This window comes from Lissotriton vulgaris, chromosome 9, assembly GCF_964263255.1.
Source record: "Lissotriton vulgaris chromosome 9, aLisVul1.2, whole genome shotgun sequence".
Classification (NCBI taxonomy): Eukaryota; Metazoa; Chordata; class Amphibia; order Caudata; family Salamandridae; genus Lissotriton; species Lissotriton vulgaris.
In genome coordinates, this window is record NC_141697.1 from 1,170,843,582 (window position 1) to 1,170,866,920 (window position 23,339).

The 23,339-nt window shown below is 42.9% G+C and overlaps 1 protein-coding gene across 1 annotated transcript in view; it reads left to right on the forward strand.

Moving 5' to 3' along the window:
• GRM7 (glutamate metabotropic receptor 7) overlaps nt 1-23,339 on the forward strand; it is a 1,698,774-nt gene that overhangs the window by 447,479 nt on the left and 1,227,956 nt on the right. Inside the window, exon 2 of the mRNA XM_086939213.1 lies at nt 14,773-14,989. Coding sequence (XP_086795339.1) covers nt 14,773-14,989 — 217 coding nt within the window. The remainder of the gene's footprint in view (nt 1-14,772; nt 14,990-23,339) is intronic.

Consider the following 23,339-nt stretch of genomic DNA (forward strand, 5'->3'; position numbering starts at 1 on the left):
ATGCAGAAGTTGAATGTCAAGGTGGAGCTGCTGAGAATAAAGTGATGACCTTGACCGGCAACAGGAGACATGTGTTTTCCGACCTCTGCAAACAAAGGGCCCGATTCATAGAATGAACTTAAGACTCAATCCTAAACTTACTACTATTTTGGTATTCACGGAATGCACTTACTACTTTTGACATTCACAGAATGAACTTACTACTTTTGGTATTCACAGAAGTTAGGATTTTGTCTTAAGTTTGTCTTAAGACAAACTTAAGACAGACTTAAGACAGACTTAAGACAAACTTAAGACAGACTTAAGACAAAATCCTAACTTCTGTGAATACCAAAAGTAGTAAGGGCATTCTGTGAATGCCAAAAGTAGTAAGTGCATTCTGTGAATACCAAAATAGTAGTAAGTTTAGGATTGAGTCTTAAGTTCATTCTGTGAATCGGGCCCATCAACTTTAACATATTTTGAAAAAAATCATTTTGTTGGAAATGAAGGCCCACTATGCCATCCGACAAAGTGCAGAGTGACATCAGGGGCTGTATTATGAATACGGCGCACTTTCCTTGTTTGCACCATTGTGCACTTTACATGCTGCAAACTTGCGCTGCCCTCGAGGCAGTGCCTTTAGGTGAAATACTGAATGGCTGCTTTAAACCCGCTCTGTGTTTCACTATGCAGGTGTCATGCCATCTGCACTTTGGAGACAGGATAGATATCCCCTTGGAGGCGGGTGCAGCGAATGACTCTACCGACCAGCAGGGAGATGTCCTGGGGTCCATCCTAAAGGCAATCTGATTCCCTTTTTTTACGGGGAGGCCATGCCCCATTTAAATACAGGAACACACTAATATGATAGCGATGGTGCAACATGTGTGTAAGCGCTATCTGTATTACAGAGAGAGATGCACAAACGTCTGCGGCCCCCCTATGTAATACCATTGGGCACCTGGGGCACACAAATTGGCTGGACGCACCTATTTCACCCTCAGGGCACAATCTATAATATGGCCCCGGTAATGGAATCAGAATTTCCACTTAACCAAAAGGAGTCCAAAGCCATCTGGGGTTGATGAGGGCCAGGAGCAGCTCTGAAGACCAAAATCCTAACACCTAACAAATGGCATTGTCAATCTAGTGAATGGAGTCTTTAGAAGTACAAGAGTCCACACTTCTGCCCGGGACCCTTAAAAGGATTGTTATGTTGTTGACAGTATAATTATAGTACTACATTTTCAGCTGACTTGCCACTGTTACTTTAGGAGTTTAGTACCCACCACCACACCCCCCAAGGGTTCCCTACTTCTACATAGATGAAAAGTTAGGAGCCAGAGTTACTTTGTGTCAGTGCCCAATGATAGACTTGTTCTCAATTAGAAATGTGTCAGTGCCCAATGATAGACTTGTTCTCAATTAGAAATGTGAACAAAAGTTCCTATTCTTCATACCGGCCTCTATTCCTGCTACAACTGTATTAACTAATAAAAAGATCAAAACCATAAAAGAATGCAGATTTCTGCTGGCATGTCTGCAACACAAATCGGCTCATTAAAATAAAATACCGAACCTTCACACTCTTTCTTGCTAGTAGTTAATGAAGAGATACTGCCAGTAGAATAGTTTTTGTGAGGTTGTAGTAGTTTTTTTTAAAACCATGGACAAGAAGCCAATGCCTCTAGGGATTTCTCATTCTCGAGGCGCAAGGCCTCCACCTAATGATATCAGCCTATTATCACTTGTAAAGACGCCCACTAGCCTTCATTGAAAATAATGGCTATGCTGCCTCGGATAGTGCCATCAAATCTGCAAAGGTGATCCTTCATTTTCTCTCCCTTCATTGGATAAGGATGGTGAAGGTATAAATCTTGTACGTGCATATTCTATCATTATTTTATGTGAAGGTTGTTCGGTGTCCCAAGTATGAATGTTCTGTACAATGTGACTATAGACATTATTTGCTTTCCTTGCTTTGTGTGTTTCTTAATAAAAAAATACTTGGAAATGTAAACAAGCCATGGCAAACCAATAGGACTGTCTTTTAGTTAGTGAAAGTGTTACGTAATTGTTCTGACCCCAGTTATCCCAAAAAGTCCGTTCTCTGTATTTCTAATTATACCTTTTTGGAAAATGAATGACCTGACGTCCTCTAGACCCAAAACAAGCGTCTCAGTGAGCATATATGGAGTGGAATGGAACAGATTGAGACTTAAAGAACTTTCTCAGTGGAGTGCCTCAGGGGCCAGTTAAGGGATTTGTGCCATTTTACAAATTATATTTATAAGTGAACAGGAAAAGGGAATTCACATGAGCATAATTTGCTGAAGCCACAATTTTGAAAGCTAGAAAACAAAAGAGAAAACCAGGCAGTGCCACAATCCAAAATAGAAACACAGTTTCAAGGGTTTCAATATTTAACTTCAGATTGCTAAATTTAAGAAAACTGCAGGGTGTAGTGTGACTTATTAAACCTCTGGAAGTTTTATCACAAGCAAAGACCAAACCTAAGTTGTTAGGTTATAGGTAAATATTGATTAAGTATTATGAATATATAACTGGAAGTGGCAAATGTAAGGGTAATCGACAATTAAAGAAAGGAAATACTATAGCAAGTCTAAAACTGACAAAGGGAAAACGAAATGTGCTGCTAAACAGACTATTCTGAAAAGAAAGGTAGTTAAACACATTCCATGAGTTGCAATGGCAATTAAAAATGTAGGGGCATATTATCAAGGGGGTTTATTTCCGCTTTTTTGGCTTTAAAAGCCAAGAAAGCGGAGATAAAATTATCTCCCTATTACCTAGCTGTCGCTAACACCAGTTAGCGACAGGTAGGAGATCGCGAACATCTTGGGCCCCACTTTGCATGTCAGTGATATTTATCACTAATGACATGCAAAGTGGGCGTGCCAAGATGTTAGCGACTGGAAACAGTCGCTAACATCGCTAGCTCCTATTACCAACTTTTGGAGATATTCGCGTTAAGCGCGAATATCTCCAAAAGCTAACACCTGCCCTGAGCAGTTCTTAGCCATGTTATCCAATGGGAGTTGGATAACATGGCTAAGAGCATTAGCTCGCTAATGCATGAATATCGCTGACTTTTCAGCGATATTCATGCATTGCGGCCGATTTTTATCGCAATTGTGATAAACTTTGGTAATACCAAGGTTTATCTGCGATAAAAATTGCCGCAGCTCGGTGATAATTTTTTCACGCTAACCAAGCAATAGCGATAATTATCGCTATTGCTTGGTAATATGCCCCATTATTCTACGATAAATAGACCGATGCTGTGGGGAATTGAAGGGCAGTATTGACCCTCTCGTGCACCAGTTCAGGACTCCAGGTAAATCAACTATTTTCGTTCCTGATATGACTGATGTTTAATTTGCTGCTAAAGCTACTTTTTGGCCAATTGTGAAAAACTGACCTTACCCACCTTTTCTCTTTTCTTTGAATACTTATAGCCAATGCAGATAAAACATTCTTAGTCGTGCCCTGCACCACCTTTCTTCCTATTATAATCCTAAAGGCCTTGTTATGTGTTTATTCCAGAAATGTTCTTATATAGTTTTCAAAACCGCCCTAGAGTACACTACGAAATCGTATTGCAATCCATTTCCATGTGGGCTTTACGATTTCAGTGTGGGTAGATACAAGTTGTCAAACTGACAACTAATCTACTGATACGAATATTCAGTTTTGCTCGTCTAAAGGTGAACTTTTCTCTCCTTGTATAACATTTTCTCAGCCATGTGTTTCAAGTACGTGGAAGACATGACAAGCAAGATGTTCCTTTTCTTTCTCAGTTTAAATCAAAATTAAGGACGAGGGACCAAGGTGCTGCAAGAAATGAGGAACATGTTCAAGAGAGAGTACTTCCTTGTACCCTTTTGATGTCTAATTGAAATAAACGTGAAGTGGCTTGTTATTGCCATCCATTCAATACATGTTTTACAGTCTAACTTCTCAAGTATTAATCGCACTCACTTAAAGTCAGCCCCAGTGACCAGAAATGACCCTTTTGAAGGGGCGAGGATCTTGTGGGGAGGCTTTTTCAGTGAAGAGGGAAATCAACATGTTTCTAGACTTGTTCATGATAGACAGGCTATCCAAATTAACTTTCAAGGGTGAGATCCTATGGAATCTGCCTTGAAACCTTTTCACTGGCTGCCACAATGTGCAAAATATTCGCACCATGATGTGGGGCACCTGGGATGAAGCTGCTAAAATAAATGCCCTCGACATATGGGCAACACTTGTATATCTTGTTGATAGCAGTCATGCAGGACCCTCTATTAAGTGTTTTGTCTATTAAGTATATTGGAAAGAAACACTATTTAGGGGGCAAAGAGGATGTCCGCGCAGGACCAGGTTATGTTGAACACCCAGCTTTATGTAATTCTGGGTAAAAAGGTACAAAAAAACCTTTCCAGAGATTTGTTCTCCACAAATCTGTTTCTTCAATATTTTATAAAACAGTTTTGGCCCGATTCACAGAACTAAGTTAAGACAAAATCCTAAACTTACTACTTTTGGTATTCACAGAAGTTAGGATTTTGTCTTAAGTTTGTCTTAAGACAGACTTAAGACAGACTTAAGTTAGGATTTTGTCTTAAGTCTGTCTTAAGACAAACTTAAGACAAAATCCTAACTTCTGTGAATACCAAAAGTAGTAAGTTTAGGATTTTGTCTTAAGTTAGTTCTGTGAATCGGGCCCTATAATTCCAAGGATCCAACATGTTGCATTTGTTTACATTAAATACTATTTGGAGTCTTTTTCTACAATTGCTAAGGTCCCTTGTGGCCATTTGATGAGAAAAACCTGAACTATGTTTTTCTCCCTTAGTATATATCCAGCTCTGTCTGTACTGTAATACCTCTAAAACTACCTGTATCCTAGTAATATTTACTCTAGTGTAACCTAGGTACTCTATCACTGTCTATCCACTATCACCTGCACCCCAACATATTTTCTAGTACTATTGGTTCAAGTTATACATTAATACCTCCACCACTCCACTGCTTCGAGCTGTGTACCTTGGCCCGTGCCCACACTACCTCTATCCAAGCTCTAGTACTTATAACCCTTCGAAAACCCTAGCGTTGACATCCCCACCTATGACCTCGTACCACTACACATAGATATACCATAATATTGCTACTGCTACCTATAAACTAGTACCGCTACATATAGCCTAGCACCTTCTACCTAGAACCATCAACCCTTAATTATATCTTAGTACTTAAATCCAGCCTCTACTATAGTACACACAAACCAATATCTTAGTACCTCTACCCTTACCAATAACTGAGTACCACAGCCATACCTTTACTATAGTACACCCACACCAATTCCTTAGCACCTCTATCCTTACCAATAACTGAGTACCACAACCCTACCTTTACTCACCTTTACTATAGTACACCATCACCATTACCTTAGCACCCCTACCCTAACCAATAACTGAGTACCACAACCCTACCTTTACTATAGTACACCCACACCTTCAGGTCGTGCAAAACACGGCGGCCCGCCTCCTCACAGGTACCCGCAGTCGCTGCTCAGCCAAACCCTCCCTTAAGTCTCTCCATTGGTTGCCCATTCAAGAAAGAGTGCATTTTAAGGCCCTCTGTACCACACACAAAATGTTGCACAAAAAGGCCCCTCCTATCCTGAAGGATCTTATCACGCCCCACACAACCAACAGAACCCTCCGGTCATATCACCTTCACCTCACCTCAGTACCTAGGATCAAGAAAGCCTGTTCCGGTGGCCGCCTTTTCCCATATAACGCCTCCAAATTGTGGAACTCTCTTCCACTGGACATTCGGGCTCAACCGAATCTGCTTCCTTTTCGCAAACTTCTCAAGACATGGCTGTTTCCCTAACTCACTTCCCCTCACTTACTCCCTCTTTCACTAGCGCTGGGACGCTTATGGGCAGCCATGCGCTTTACAAATCGGTAAACATAAACATAAAACACCAATACCTTAGCACCTCTACCCTTACCAATAACTGAGTACCACAACCCTATCTTTACTATAGTACACCCACAGCAATACCTTAGCACCTCTACCCTTACCAATAACTGAGTACCAAAACCCTACCTATACTAACCTTCACTATAGTACACCCACACCAATTCTTTAGCACCTCTACCCTTACCAATAACTGAGTACCACAACCATACCTTTACTATAGTACACCCACACCAATTCCTTAGCACCTCTACCCTTACCAATAACTGAGTACCACAACCCTACCTTTACTATAGTACACCCACACCAATACTTTTGCTCCTCTACACTTACCATTAACTGAGTACCACAACCATACCTTTACTATAGTACAACCAAACCAATACTTTAGCACCTCTACCCTTACCAATAACTGAGCACCACAAACCTACCTTTAGTATAGTGCACCCACACAAACACCTTAGCACCTCTACCCTTACCAATAACTGAGAACCACAACCCTACCTTTACTTTAGTACACCCACAGCAATACCTTAGCACCTCTACCCTTACCAATAACTGAGTACCAAAACCCTACCTATACTAACTTTCACTATAGTACACCCACACCAATTCCTCAGCACCTCTACCCTTACCAATAACTGAGTACCACAACCATACCTTTACTATAGTACAACCAAACCAATACCTTAGCACCTCTACCCTTACCAATATCTGAGCACCACAAACCTACCTTTAGTATAGTGCACCCACACAAACACCTTAGCACCTCTACCCTTACCAATAACTGAGAACCACAACCCTACCTTTACTATAGTACACATAAACCAATACCTTACTACTTCTAACTTTACCTATATCTCAGTACTTTTACACTACCATGATTATACACCCAACCCAACACTTTAATGCCTTTATCTTTTCCGTAGCACTTTAACACTACCTCTATTGCAGTATATACATAGAAACACATGAGTACCACTACGATAGCTGTACTCTAGTACATCTTCACCCTCCCTGTTAAGTTTCCCCTTTTCCTACATATCACATTTTCGTAAACTGTTAGTGTAATCTATTCTCCCTTTTTTAGTGTATTTCTTTTTACATTCATCAGCATGTTCGACGGAATAGATTTGCTCTTTACTTAGTAATTTTCGTAATGACATTTTCACAAACAAGCTCTCATCATGCTGGTGTTCTCTATTTTGTTTTTAATACCAAAAGAGTTAAAGCCACATTTCCTACTTGAGCGTTTTGGGTGGTGTATGCCAGAATATTATAGTCACAAATATCTGGCAAAAATATTGCATTCCATATATCATGTTATAGCATTTCTCGCATTGGATCAAGATGCTCTATTATTAACTGTGACAGCATGTTACATTATTAATGATGTTTAGGAGCCTTTATTTATGTCAGACGATAGAATTATTACTATATTCTGGTACCCTGTAACCTAGGGATAGGTGCGAGGTGTACTGAAGAAGCACAAACCTTTCTCACCATGGATGGCCAAGTGCTTATTCAAAATGTCCCGATGAGCAACATCCCTGAAGCAGAAAGTAGCGAATAAAGAGGTCAGAAAAAAATGCAACGTTTCCAGTCTTTGGACTTTGCAACATCCCACACAGCTAGAGGTTCCAAAAAGTGTTTAAAAGGCTTTCATTTTAGGAAGAGAAGCGTCACTTTTTTGGGAGATACTACTGCTGGTTACATGAGGAACCTCCAAACGTTACTCAAGGGAGTTCGGTTCTTGTGGGTGGGCTACGAATCCTTATTTTCAGTGCACTTTAAAACAAGCATTTGCAATGCAATAGGTCTCGCAGTTACGAAAGTTTCAGCTATTGACATTGCAAATAACAATGCCTTTTATTTTGGTTTTTGTTTTAAAAACAAAAAAAGGCATTGTCATTTACAATGCCAATAGCTTAAACTCGCGTTACAGCGTGACCTATTGCATTGCAAATGCTTGTTAAGGTGTGTCTACACTCTGTCGTATGCATGTTGGATATTCGGTCTAATATTCCTTGATGGGTGCAGGGTGTAGCATAGGGTGTAGACATTTTCCCCACTCCAGTTGGCCGGTTACAAATATATCGGTGTGAGACATGGAAGGCGCATACCTCAGTAGTTGCCTTGGCCGAGCACACCACTAAGGGCGGAGGAGAAACGTGAAAAAGCATCTCTGTGCTGTACTCACTCAACCACGACCCATTCACGCCAGAATGCCCATTGAGCATGTCCACCATGCTGCACAGCGGTGCCCTGTTCTGGCCGTGTAGGCACAGCCACGACTAATGACTGTGCCTTCATTCCTGGTGTGCCTTTAACAATGACCTCGTTACTTTGGTGAAATATGTTCAGTGTCACTAGGGGAAAAAAGCGATAACGTCATTGTGCAGTCATGGCCTTTTCCCACCGAAAATTGTAATATTTTTTTACGCACTCATCACACAAGCGACCATTGTGTTTCTTCATAATTTACAGACTTTAACAAAACGATTTCTCGGTCAAAGGGATCAGAGGTTGTTTAAATCATGGCTCATGTTGATTACTGTAGTGGGACATTTAAAAAGGTGGCAGTTTTGCCAAGATAAGGATAGTAAGCGCTATATAAATACAAATAAACATCCCCACACTCCTTGTCATTATGCAGAAGGTGAGCCTGTTACTTTGCCACAACATATATTCTACTTATACTGCCCTTCAAAATCAGGTAACCCTGGCGTTTAATGGTTCAGCTTACACGCCCTTCGCACACTTTCAGACAAGGCTGTTCTTCAGGGACGGGCCACACTTTGTGATAGGCAGGCAGGTCAAGTCTGCGATTGTAGAACTTGTCAGAGGCCTGAAAGGAGGGTCTGTCTCTTCATTCAAAGGGACGTGGCCTGCAATAGGACACCGCCTGGAAAGGGGAGTACCCCCCGCAAGAGTGTCACGGTGAGCGTATATGTCCTTTTGTAAAGTTGGGAGGTGACTATTTCCACACGCCTGTCCCCCCACCTCCCTGCTCTTGGCAGCCTCGTACATACCGATGAAAAAGTTATTTTGATGCGTCACCCGTATGTATGTACAGGCGCTGTGCCCCCATGGACCCAGAGAGGACGTGAGAGCAGAGGGACTGCACCCCCACCCCGAGAAAGAAGGTATCTTATGTGTTATTTATTATCTTTGAGAAGTTGAACCCTCTGATGTCTTCTTGACTAGCGTCTGTTTTATTTCATCCTCCTTTTTGCTTCATAATTTTTGAGCCGTGAAACCGAATAGAGGTGCACGAAGCGTTCACTGTTCTATTTCTGCATTCGGACTATGACAGGCCTGTCTGGGTTTATTGCTTGGCTGTAAGATAGCAGACTGGGATAATGTTCCGGCTGCTGCAATCTCCATGTCCTGACGGTCACAGGTTTCCACGTATCACACCGTCTCCCCTTCGGCAGGTAGGAAGTACGTGAGCGCTGTGTGCAGCGCACTGAGGCAAATCTGCTCTGGGCGCCTGGAAAATGTGGCGTGTGGAATTGGGGCTTCTACGAAAGAGTGTGGAGCACAGGGGCAGGCATGGGCAGTGAAAAACATGAGGTTAATTGGAAACATATAGTGCGGGGCAGAGTGAAAGGCGAAGCTACAATATGAGTATAGGTGGCATAGGAGAACGCGTGGCGGAGGATAAGCACCGCGAGGTAAGAACAAGAGGAAGAATTAGTATCCTTATGTTTTGCACTCAGTCACTAAAAGCTAAATCAAGCGCGCGGTGGGAGCATGTGAGGAGACGCCATGCGCGTGCACATGGCCTGTCCGGGCGCGCTCATGTTTTGCCTCCTTTCGCGCACCAAGCCGACAACAATAGAGCCTCGCCAAGGGGAAGCAGCGCATGCCCGGCATTCGCTAGGTGAGACCAAAAAAGAGGTGCCACAAAAGGCTATAAAAAGCAATGTTTACAAGTCCATATCAAACTAAATACATGAATTAAGGAACCGGTTTGCAGAATTCTGACTTGTGCTGTGTCTGTGGTTTCGGGATTTGAAGGCACTGCACATGGACCCTAATATTGAGGAAACATTTGATGCTTTTTTCAGTCAAGCAGTAAAAAAAAGGTCAAACAAGATAAGCTACTCATAACAGGGTTACATTTCCAGTAGGACCTCACGATTCGAGAGTCCTCCTCATTCCCTAACTGCTATTAATTTCAGTTCATTGTTTTGTCCTGTTGATTAGACAAATGTTTCTATTTTATTTTTTGGTATCAGTTGTGCAAAAGTAGTTTAAAACATTAATTGGAAAGCCATTTCTGAATTTGCTAGTTTGGGAATTGTTGCATTGTAGACCTTGTTTTGAGTGTTCTTTTGTTTACCTACATTCTCTAGTTGGATGTTAACAATCTATGGAATGCCAACCGGGCTAGACCCAAACAATAGATGTGTTCTGTTAGACGCTTCACTGGATCCTCTATTCCTCTGAGTTAAAGTCTTCTATATCTGGAAAACATGTGCTTGCACGTGCCTGTGTGTAAACAGCTCATTTACAAGGGGGCAATGCATATGACACGCGATGAATAGACGTCCTCTTAGGACTCGGCAATCATCAAGTAATGCCTGATGACACTCACTGCAGCTTTCACTCTAGGTATTTCTGTAATGGTTTACGGCTGTTCTCAACAGCCCTGACTGGCTAATTGTCCAAAGGGGGAGCAGTCCCGCCAGCTTTCCTCCTCAGGGGAAGGCAGGTATTGCTTAGCTGTCATGGTCCAAGGACTCCCATGCATGAGGGGACGCGCAAGGGAGGTGCAGAGGTACAGGGAGGGTTGTAATGGGATATTTATGGAATCTTTGAATGATATAGGAACCAAATGGGATCAAAAGGGAAGAAGTCCCTAAACTATTTAAAGGTGAGAGTGTTAAAGCTGATGGAGCCAGTGATGTGGGATTGACCGCGGCTTCAGTGAAGCATATATACAGTGATGTAGAGATGAATGAGGCTCTGTTGGCATGATTGAGGCAGGATTGAGTGAGATATACATGGTCGAGAAAGCAACTCTGCATGCAGGTTAGGAGGAAATGATGTCCTGTATGAAGTTGAGTGTGAGGTGTGATTGAAGGGCAGATGGTGTGCGAATCTGGAGAAAATCCGCTCCACCGGATGCTGAAAGATGTTTTTCTTCTTTCTTATGACTCTGTTAAGATTATTCTATGTCATAATCAGTGCAATTTAACAGACGTCATTGGTGAAACTGACAGTTTGCCACATGTTTGTAACATTAGGAAAGGCCGCAACTACACTGGATGCCATTAAATGCCACAGATCACCAATCCATCTTCCATCAATACAGTGAATCCATCCTAATCAATCTTCCATAGTTATTGATGCTAGATATTCTGATACTATTCTATTGAGCCTATTTGTTGGTTGTTTTACACCACCCTAAGGCACCAAACAGTGGTTTTAGAGGGGCTATGTGCTCTGAGCATGAGTGGCTCCATTAATGTGCATGAGTCTGTGACAAATGTAGTGTTTATGGGGATTCCATTGGGGGTAAGTAATTATAGGCGGTATTAAAATATCAGAAGTCAGTGTGTGTCAGCTAACACTTAAGGTGCAACATTAACAGGTAATTCAAGTTGCTCTTCCTTAGTTGTGTGTACGTCTCCCCGGCAACCAAGACTCATAGGAGCAGAATGTCTTCCCCTCTGTTGGATATGAAGACAAATTAATTTGGGGGCCATATAGAATGGTGGGATTTCTGGTATGCCTTATCCTACCTAGATCATCCCCCATTTCCACAATGTACTTTCAGAAAATCTGAATTTGTTTTCATATCTACTCACAACCTGAGCACTCTGAGTCACTGGTGGGTGGTTAGTAGTAACTCACAAAAACACCAAATCATTGTATAGAGTGCTACCACTCAACGTATGTCATTTGAAACTTACTAGACTGCAGTGTAGTGTGAATTCACCCAGGGAAGAAGTGTTCCTGGTGCGGTCAGACACCAGGGGGCTTATGCACAAGCCCATTGTACAACTTCAGCAATGTGTCACTTTTGCGCTAATAGATGGTTCAGAAGTGCAAACAGATACCAATATTTTCAACGGGAAAGTGGGGTTTCTTAGGCCTGTGGTACCTGAATCACACTGTGTTCCTTTGGCTATTGAATGTTGTTGAACTCTTCCAACTGGGGCAATAATTTGCCTCTACAAAAGATCTGACGAGTCCAATGTGAAAGGGCCTGTGTCACTCCTTACGCCTGCCTATTGGCAGGCGTAAGGATTTGACCCAGTGTTGTCCTAGAAGTGTTGAAGTGAAATTACTGCGCCGGAACATCCACCCTGCATACATTATACCTGTTGCATGTATAATGTAGCTCATGGGTTTACAAAGTGGCACATCTGCTTACATGCGTCACTTTGTATATGGCACAGTGTGGCGCATATTTTACTCTGCCACAGCATTACAAAAGTTGACACAACCGTGGTGTATAGGGCTCATAAATAAGGTCCTTACTTTTTAAGATATCTGTGAGACTTTATGTACTTGGGGCCTCATTTATGAGAAATGACGCATCGCTGTGTGAAAGCAGCGATGCGCCACTTCTCAGTGCACACTCCTTGCGACATACCTGATGCTTCATATTTAATGTATGACGCATCATGTCGCAAGGAGTTACAGATACGTCAGTATTTCTGACATACATGTAAGCGCAAAAGTGACGCATTGCTGGAGAGTATCACAAAAGTGACACAACTCCAGCAATGCGTCCTTTCACATGGGGCAAGCCCCATGTGAAAGGACTTGTGTCAGTCTTACGCCTGCTGTGAGACAGGCGCAAGATTTTGACGCAGCAGCGTCCTAGAAGTGGCGCAGTGAAATCTCATAGATTTCACTGCGTCACTCCTAAGATAATATTTGGGGGGGAACGCCCCCCTGCATACATTATACCTGATGCAGGTATAGTGTAGCGCAGGGGTTTACAAAGTGACGCATCTGCTTAGATGCGTCACTTTGTAAATAGTGCGCAACAGGAGGCATGTTTTACGCCGCCGATGCGTCACAAAAAGTGACGCATCGGAAGTGCAAAACTGACTCAAGGCCTCATAAATGAGGCCCTTGATGCTTGGCAGTTGGGAGGTCTTCAAAAAGAGTGCTGGATAACTGGATATCGCCCATAAATTATTTTCTAAATACATTGTTGCATCTCAGTTAAGGTATACACGTGGTCTCTTCTGCTACACAGGGGAAAGTTATGTACTAATTCATACCTTTCAACCTTTAGTATCAGCTCGGTGGCTATGACTCATGATTTTAGCGAGCGACTTAACATAAGTAATTATTGTACCTGAGTTAAAAATAAATTCTGTTAGATCACACTGGATCAACATTTTTTTAAATTTATATAATTTTTAACAAAGTTGTGTTTTTTTATCACCTGTGCCCAGGTATGCTTCACTGTCCTCCCAGCTGTGATACCATTAACTGCATGCTGGAGAAATAAGTCAATTCGCCCATATAAGCATGTGTAAAGTGGCTGGTCACAAGTTTGAAGCCCCATATCACCTTGTGACCTCCTTAGGTCGTCAATTGCATTCTGTAAACTGTGTAATAGTAACCCTTATTATATACGTAAAAGACAAGTTGTTGGAGCCGGTTGCATCTGATAGCAAAGCAGGTGAAGAAGGGCAGGCTGTGTGCATGACCACCCAGAGTGAGTGTCACGCGCCAATGGTGGGTGCGTTGAGAGGCATGATAAGTTGATAGGCACATTCAGGTACAGGGCCTGATGCATTAGAGGATCTAGTTCAGGCATTCTCCTGCTGACAGACCTTTTCAAAGCACTCTCTTAGGCAAGCTTGCTTATATTTCTGAGAGTGTGTTTACATATTTCTGAACTCTAACAATGTAATTGAAGACACAGAATACATATATTCTAATATGGGATTATGAGTTTGCAGGTATTTAACTCATGTGTTAATTATCAGACTATCAGGTGTGTTAAATAACTCAACATTCATTCATTGATTTTGGCAGCTCAAACCTGCCAAAATTTAACAGGGGAAAACATACAGCATTTACCGTATCATTCAGATTTTGGTACACTAGGACCCAAAATCTGCATGTTATTGCCCAAAAACTCATAATGTGTGTTATTTGTTGTACCCAGTGGGAGCGCTTTTTATTAGGGGCAATAAATAACGCATACACTCATAATCAGGCCTTAAAGTCAGCTGATGTGATAGGTTTACAGCTGCATAGACTCATCGTAAACCCCCTACATGGTGGCATGTTCACTACTGGGCCACCAGGTCATAATGACAGTAGCCCGCCCTACTTATTATGCAGGGACTTGGAGGCCTGGTGGTCCTGGCTAGGGAAAAGACACAATTTCACCAAAGTGCAGGGAGAAAACACCATAGGAATCATGAACATTGTTTGTTTCTGAAAATATCCCTCCCATTTAAAGAATTTGTTTTCATAAAACAAGAACCTTTGCTGAGCATGTACATCAAACATGGCAAACATCAGTGTATGGGGATTAAGAACATGCTGTCGGATGGGATGGGTTGTGTTTATGTAACATTTCAAGAGTGAAAAAAGATTGCCAGATACAAATGTCAAATGATGTGCCACAACAAAAGCCTAACAAATGGCATAGGTTGCCCAAATGCATTTAATAATATTAGGTCACTCATGATAGGGAATAGTAGCTGTAATTCAGTTGTTTGTTTGTCTGGGCAATACTAAACTTAACTGCAGTTTTTAAATAATACAGTGCACCTATTAACCTGTCCCATTCTCTTTTTCCAACAGATACCCCAAATCAGTTATGCATCAACTGCGCCCGAGCTGAGCGATGACAGGCGCTATGACTTCTTCTCTCGAGTGGTTCCGCCAGACTCTTTCCAAGCACAGGCCATGGTGGACATTGTGAAAGCCTTGGGGTGGAACTACGTCTCCACTGTGGCATCGGAGGGAAGTTATGGCGAGAAAGGTGTGGAATCCTTCGTGCAGATTGCCCGAGAGGCAGGTAAGCAAGCACTCTCCAGTTCCAGCAAAGCTCCCCATATAATAGAAATATGGCCCTGGTTTTATTTATTTTTTTCCCAGCAGATAGGTGATCAGTTTACTAAAGTGTGGTCGTAAGCTCTCACTTCTGGGAACATTGTGTAACAGCAGGGCAGGTGTGTGCATTCAGTCTGAGTCTCAAGGTTTTATCCAGAGGTATATTTAGGAAAATGTATTGGAGACCAATTGAATATTAGATATTAACTGCCATGCAAGGATAAATCTCATGCTTGAGTCAGGGTTTATAAAATATCATCTCCTTCCTTTGAAAGATACGCTTGTTAATGCAACTCCTTGCTTGCGGACTTTCTATAATGCGGTGGCTTGCAGAGTTCTTTGGATGCCCTACGATAGTGAACAAGGCCGATTGCGGATCTTCAACATGACAATTACAGGATCCGCTCTCTGAAGGTCTAACGCTAATTCTACCAGACAATTTGACCCTAGTTCTCAGGATGGGATTCTAATCCCTTACTTTCTGGATCTGTCCAGATACACTAGTCTGAAACGTGTTGAGAATCCGATGAGCTTACATGTCTCACCACCACCAGCATAAGCATTCATATCTGGTTCTTCATAAGGTAATTTTATTTGATCCATAAAGCATCTGACATAAAGTGCTGTGTAGTTTAGATCTGTTTTTTAAAATATTAGGGTGCACTAGGGACTAGAACAGATGCGTCAAAGGTTGTTCCATAAGTGCCAAATAAGTGCGATATTTGCAGGATCGCCATCGCTATGTAAAGGTTTCCCATTTAGAGTCAAGTGTATGAAATTTAACTCATGTAGATATCCTGAACATCTGCACAAATTCAGCCTTTCTAGACCAATTTTCACCACTCCTTGGTTGGAATAATTTCGTCTAAATAACACAATGATGTTCCATTTTGAAGTAAATGTGTCTGCTGATGCATGTCTCTTTGTGAATAGGGATCATTGGTGTCATTGACGTTTTGCATTCAGTTTCAATACTTTAAAAATATGTTTAACTAAAATGTTACTACATTGGTCTTCTTAGGAAACAAAAATACCAGCAGAATAGACATTTGCTTATTTCCAGACAAAGGCGGACCCTTAGAATTTCTAATGGAGTATTAAACATGTTAAAAATGAATATTAGTTATGTTGTGAAATGTGATTACAGTTTGTGATTGGGCGGCATTCATTCTGATTGAACCATTTTTATGCATGACTTGCCATTGTCTCGGCATATCTTTTTAGCATTCTAACGACCCACCACATTTTTGTTAAATTAAAACAAAAACAAATGTTGCTTCGAAATTGCGTAATTAATTGCTACAGTATGGGCCGTCGGAGAGATAAAGGATGCTTGTTTCAATGAGCTCCAGCCCAGAGCTGCAAAGGAGAAGATGGATTCAAACACGGAAGTAATGGCTCTTTTCTGTAAGAAGCAGCTGGCAGGATTGCCCAGAGGGTTAATGCACACATTTCAAAGATGTGCTTCTTTGGATGTGTATGTGGGCGAGAGAGAGAGAGAGACAGAGAGAGGGAGAGAGAGGGGGAGAGGGAGAGAGAGAGAGAGACAGAGAGAGGGAGAGAGAGAGAGAGGGAGAGAGAGAGAGAGACAGAGAGAGGGAGAGAGAGAGAGAGGGAGAGAGAGAGAGAGACAGAGAGAGGGAGAGAGAGAGAGAGAGAGAGAGAGAGAGAGAGAGAGAGAGAGAGAGAGAGAGAGGGAGAGAGAGAGAAGGGGGAAAGAGAGGGAGAGAGGAAGAGAGAGAAGAGAGAGAGAAAGGGGAGAGAGAGGGAGAGAGAGAGAGAGAGAGAGAGAGAGAGAGAGACTGTAGCTTTCAAACCGTTCTGACTGGCACAGAACAATATAATTACTTAAAAAGGGTAATTCTAACATCTAGTCTACCACTGTTCTCAAGAGTTTAAACACAATTTGAATATAAAAGAATTGGGAGCTTTTTGTATGGCCCAGTGAACCTTTTGTACATTGTTTGTATTTGTTTAAACATATCCGAACACGGATTATCCTATTTAAAATAAAAGTAACAAACGCTTATTTGTTCTCCACTTCCACAGAAATTCATTGGTTTGAGAGGCTAGACGAGGGAGTTCTGTTCCTCTTCACAATTCTGAAGGACGATTTTGAACCAGACAAAAATAAAACATAAAACAAATCATAACGTTTGACATTAAGCCAATGGAAGTGACTGAATGTGATAAACATATTACTTAGAGATGATCTACATTTTGCAAGTCCTATAGTTGACGTGAGGAGGGCGCATGAGTAATGATGGATCCTCAAGTTAGCCAATGGGCTCATGACTTTGAAAGAGAAAAGAAACAACTTAAAATAATCAAAGCTCACATATAAATTGACTTTCTGGAGACATGCTGGTGCCTTATAATCCTACATATCCCAGTCGAAACCTCTTGATACTCCTAGTCGTGATGCACCTGATATGATTCGAGCGAAGAAATGTGATGGACTGACTATAGCCACGCGATGTGGAAACACGGGCAAGTGGACATATAAAATTGGCAATGAATGTGAAGTCTATGGAAAATTGAGAGCCTGGGATGTTGAAACAGGAGCATGGATATGAAGTGCAGAAGATGAGGTGGGCGTGAGCGGCATGAAATACCGTGGACATGCAGGAAGGGGTACTGCTGAATGTGATATTAAAAAGAGGAGTTGTGCATTTTACCTAACCTCATCGCTGCTGTTGATTTTTTCCCCCTGTGCTGGGCCCCAATGATAATGGGTGTGGCCGTGACGGAACCATTCCGTCATCAGCACAGCTCAACCGTGTCTGATGACGGAATGGTTCCGTCACCAGCATCGAAGGGGCTAAAGGACTGGGCACTAATCAGAGCTAAAGGACAGGGAATGTGAGTCTGGGCAGCATATGTAAGGTGGAAAGTCAGGTAGGAAACATGAGCTTAACTTAATTCACACAACCAACAGTATCAGTGCTTTATTTGTAATATGCCAACATGCTCTGATTGATCAATGTGTCACATTTGTGTGTGCACTACTTCGAGGGGAAGGGTGGATTCAGACAGTGAAGTTAGCCATTAATACATTGATCCAAGCACCCCAGTTCTTTCGAGGTTGTGTGGGCTCCCACCTGCACCCACAATTAAACTCAACATTGTGTGCCCGTCCTTTCCAATCTTTGGCATGGTCATGAGGATCTCACAGCACTAGACATAATAAGAAAACAGTCACTCAGTGGCATGGCCATAACCAGTTCAAAGGCATTATCTATAGCAGCTGGAGTGCCTTGTACCGCGGCCATGCGGGGTAACCTCTTTCTCTTGGATTGCCCTTGCATGGGGCATTCTCTCTTCTGGTAAGTTAGCTAGACTCATGTGCTTTGCCGGGGGGCCCCCTCAAGTTTCGTTACGTCACTGCTAGACTGGGTAGCATTGAATTGCCTAATACTAGTTTATTTTGCATTGTTTTGCTTAAATTTAAGAAGAAGGTTGACAAGAAGAGAATCAGATCTGTCAGTCAATGAAAAGTTGAGTGTTGACATTAGCACTGGTACGAGGGATCTTAAGGAGAGAAACAGTCACATCCTAAGTTAGGAAACCGTGTATTTAGCATGAGGACTAAGACAGAAAAAGACAGTGCCATAATATGGGATGCTGAAACCAGCTAAAAGGAGTGATACAACAGAAAGCATAGTAGAATCCTTTTAACTCCGGATTGTCCTACAATCTCATGTTAACAGCAACGTTGATCTATAAAGTTATACAGTGATACAAAGTGGTTGCAACATCTTTTTTGTTCCATTATAACTGCAGTGCTAATTTGGTTACAAAACACAGTAATAAGGAGGGCAAACTGGTAGTTGTGGTGTAATTGTTTGAGACCCTAGTTAAGCATCTCCCAACCCCGTCTATCAGAGATTTATGCAGGACTTACAACAAAAATGTTATGCTCAGTCACTACTGCTGCCTGGAAGCAGCAGTGGGGTGGCGGGGGGTAAAGGGGCGGGTCGATCACTATAAACAAAAATCACTTACCTCCCTGCTGGCCGGTGCCGCCTCTCTACATCCTCTTCCTGGCTTCTTGTCAGAAACAGGAAGCAGGAAGCACCAGGGCTCCTGCAGCCAATCACAATGCTGCGTTGTGGTTGGGCTGAGCGCGTGATATAGCGCTCAGCCAGGGGCTTTAGGATTGGGCACGTTCTCCATGCAGGTTGTAATGCAGCCTGCTTGGAGAAGGGGGAAGTGGGCATGACTGGTTTGGGTGGTCCGAGAGACCGACCAAACAGTCATTGTGCACTTAGGAGGGTTGCACCACTCCTCCCCTGCTCTTCACCCCACCCTGCCCCCTCGCATAACCTGCCGCAGCATAAGGACAGAACAAAATAATAATAACAATAGATTTTATCATTTTATTTTTTCCATTCTTTTCCTGCTCCGAGGCAGTGGGGTGACGCTCCTCCTCCTTAGCGGAGCAGCCGCCACTGGTTATGCTGGCCCCAGCATTCCATAAAACTCCAACATCTAAGTTTTAAAAACACATACTCCATCAAAAAAGAAATCAGTATCTGTTGCTATCTTTTCATATAGTCCCATTAGCTGCTTCATCAATAATGAAAAGGATAGGTTTGGTTCCTATTCTAGAAATACATTTTGTAGCATGAATGGGTACCCCTGTAAAAGTTCAGGCCTTGTTTAATAATAACCACTCTGCCCGCCTTCGTCACCACCCTGGTATCCGTTATACGGTATGGTAACTCATGGGACCGCCTCTTTATTCATATATGGTTGTATCTTCTGCTCCGCACTGCACTTCACTGCTTTGTAGCTATGTTCATGCTTCATAAGTATGGTATGATACAAAAATATTGTGCTCAGAATACTGACTGACATAAAGACTGTGCCCTACAAATAATTTCAAAGGTATTACCCCTATTGGATTTAATTATAGAAAATCAATTTCAAATGGGATAAGGAGTGTGCAAACGATATGCCACCAAATTTATACCAGATAATATTTCTGACTGCAATATTCTGACATGCATCCATAAGTACGAATACATACATACTCCCATACCTGCGTCCTGCAGAATTTTAGAAGCAATCTCTTCAGACAAAGGTAGACAGATGTAGTGCAGTGTAGCAGGCAGTGCAAATGAGAAACATCTGTCAATGGCCTCTCTGTGGAAAGCCATTACCCTCTGGTCATGGTGCATAGGTGCTCAATGTTAATGCACTCCCTTGCATTTTCATTTGGGATGCGATTTAGAGAGGTTCGGTTAAAGATGCCGCTTTCGGGCTGGCTCTCGGTGATGCAGACCAGCGCTTTAATTACCTTCGAACTTATGTCAAAGGATGGATGGCTAATTGTCTGTAGGGGCGAAGTGGGGGAAGCTGAGGCTGTCTGTAAATTTACATCACAACAGGGAAGCTGAACGCGCAGCCTCCAGCCCATCAGGGATTCTTCCAATTTTCTTAGAAAAATGTTGCCTGGTCTTGCAAGCCATTAAATCTTCCCAAAGAGTGCTGTTCAAAGGTCCAGGAGTCAGTGCAGATGTGCCTTCGTGGGTGAGCAGCACTTGAATGCTAATCTGCAGGTGTTGGGGTTCATTAAATTAAGGAAATGCTGTAATTGCAGAGCACATCAAGGACAACTCAGAGCGATAACAGAAAGTACCAGACACTTAGATCCCAGGCCAAGGATCTGTAGGGAGCTTTAAAAGATGCTGAAATAAAGGTTAAGTACTGTGTGAAGCACAAAATATCAAGTGCTGTGTTATAGCCAGAGCCAATCAGCTGATGTGTGTGTGTGTGTGTGTGTGTGTGCACATATATATATACACACATATATAAATACAATAAAGGTTTCCCTTGATTTAATGAAGGTACAGTCGGCAGAACAGACAGCGAGAATTCATTCATATCACAGCCTGACGTGTTTCGGGTCTCACACGCCCTTGGTCACAGGAAAGGGAGGGAAACCAAACGGGCTGAAGCAGTTCCTTCCTCATTTAAATTCAATGCATATCCCGCTCACTTGGGCCTCAAAGCATTATGGTATTTAGAGTTCTGCATCATTTCACCACAGTGGGTCAGACCGTTGTTTCCCAATTAGACATCCCAGCACTCGATGGTTCTCTGATCTCTGTTTCAAAGTGGAGGCAACAGCCCCAGGTGTTATGCATCCTACTCCTATTGTCCTTTCTTCCAGTTTAGGAGTGGTATCCTGACACTGGTTCTCCAGCCCATGGTCTGTACCCTGAGGCTAAACAACAGTCTGGAGTGACCTTTTCCTCCCTCCACCCCTCCATCTGGGCCTCTGTACCCTTTGTTTGTGAGTGATACCCCATGAAACCTGAGCTTTTCGGGCACCCCAGCTATTCCAACTCCTGTGGTAACTCAATATCCAGAATGCAGTAAATTGGCATTTGGGGACTTACTATGTCCCTTCTTTGGGTCACCTCCCCACACCACTCTGGGGATACCAGAGCCATGGGGTGAAAAAAGTCCTACCCCTGAGCCTGAGTCACTGTACACACCAGTCAGGTGTACTGTTCTGGGGAAACCAGCCTTCCCACTATGATGGTATTGATGGCCCCGGTGCCGCTAAGTGACAGGGACCCCATTCACTTTGACCTGGTAAAAACAATGACTTCCATCCTCAAAGATCACAAACTCACACTCTGAGTCTACCAACTAAGGTACAATAGGGAATGATCTAATAACTGCCCCTAAGGCCATATTGGCCACCTCTGTAGAAGTCCCACGACTTTGTGGTTTCTTAGGACAGACAGAGCTCCCCTGCTTGTGTCTTAACTCAGAAAAATCAAAGCACCAGGGCTGCAAATCGGGTGCCCTGAGCTACCACCATGGGAACCCTTAGCTTCCACCGTTTTCTGGGATAAGTCTGTGCCTTCCTTGACTTCCCCCTCACTCTGTTTTGGAGAACCTGGACAAGCCTTATTGGGGCCCCTCCCAGATACCTTCTTAGATACTCTAGTACTAATTCAAAAGTATGCCTTCTAAGCGAGCTCCCTGGAGTCAGGGAGCTCACTATTCACCAGGTGTTGGCCCAACTCTGTAAAACAAAGACTGAGCATGTGCTCCCTTGTAATCAAACTGTACAGCCCTTTGTAGTCACACATATCACTGCCCTACACCCAATCATCCTGCGCCTTGCAAAAATTTCCCACACAATCTACCCAGGACTGTTGGGTCAACTTCCCTAAACTTTGCCTATACTTTTCTGGGGTGAGCCCATATTTTCTGGTGAGAATGTCCTTCCTGAGGGAATACTTCATTTGGTCCCCTTTCCCCAGGGCTCACAGGGTATCCATCCCTTAACTGGGAATGTGCCTCCAGAGTCTGCCCCCCAATCCTCATCAAGGAGGTTGTATGGCATTACAACTCGGGCTTTTACCACACGTGCCATTACAACGCAGTTTTTACAACGCAAGTCGTTACAACGACTTGCGCTGTAAGCGCTGGATAGTGGAATAGTTTAATTTTCTATTCCAACTCCAGCCCATGTTACAGTAGGGAAGGTGTTGGAATAGAAAATTTAACTATTCCCTATCCAACATCGCCCTCCAGCGGAAGTCGTTGTAACGACTTGCGTTCTAATAGCAGCGTTGTAATAGTAGCGTGTGGTAATACCCGCGTTGTAAAGGCTGTTCCCCCTCAAGGATCATGTGCATCTTCAGAGCAACCTCATAGACTCAAACCATTATCTATGTCATCCACAACAGATCCTTGGGGATGGGAACACTCTTTTCTTCAATGTTCCTGGGCATTGCTGCCACCATTGCTGCTGGACTCTGAGGTTTGTCTGGCTTTGAGCTCCAGCTGTAGTTTCCTCTCATCTAAAGTTCTCTCCGTCTTAGCCTTCTCCCTTGCCAAAGTCCTCTCAGCCTAAAGATTTCTCCCGTCTGCTTCCAGTTTTAGCTTGACCAGTTACAACTTGAGCTCCCTTTCTGCCCTACAGTTCTCCAGCTCCTCTGGGGACAGGCCCTTGAACGACACACTGCTCTCTGTCCTGAGATCGGGCTCCCTCTCTGTAGGCAATTGGTTCTCTGCTTCAGCGAGCTGAATCTGAGGGCCTACAGTTAGGCCCTCCTCCAAATCTACTTCCGCCTCCTCAGGATTGTCACCCTCTTGACCTTCTATATCCAAGGGGCTATCTAAAGGTCCTGCTATGCATCCCTCTTCCCTGCATTCAGACTTCTCTCTTTGCAGAGCTGATTAAGCAAGACGTATCCCCTGCAGGAAGATAAAAAGAAAAGGAACCTTAATCTTTGGAACAGATTCGTCATGGATAGTTACCACTATATGAGATCACCTCTGATTGC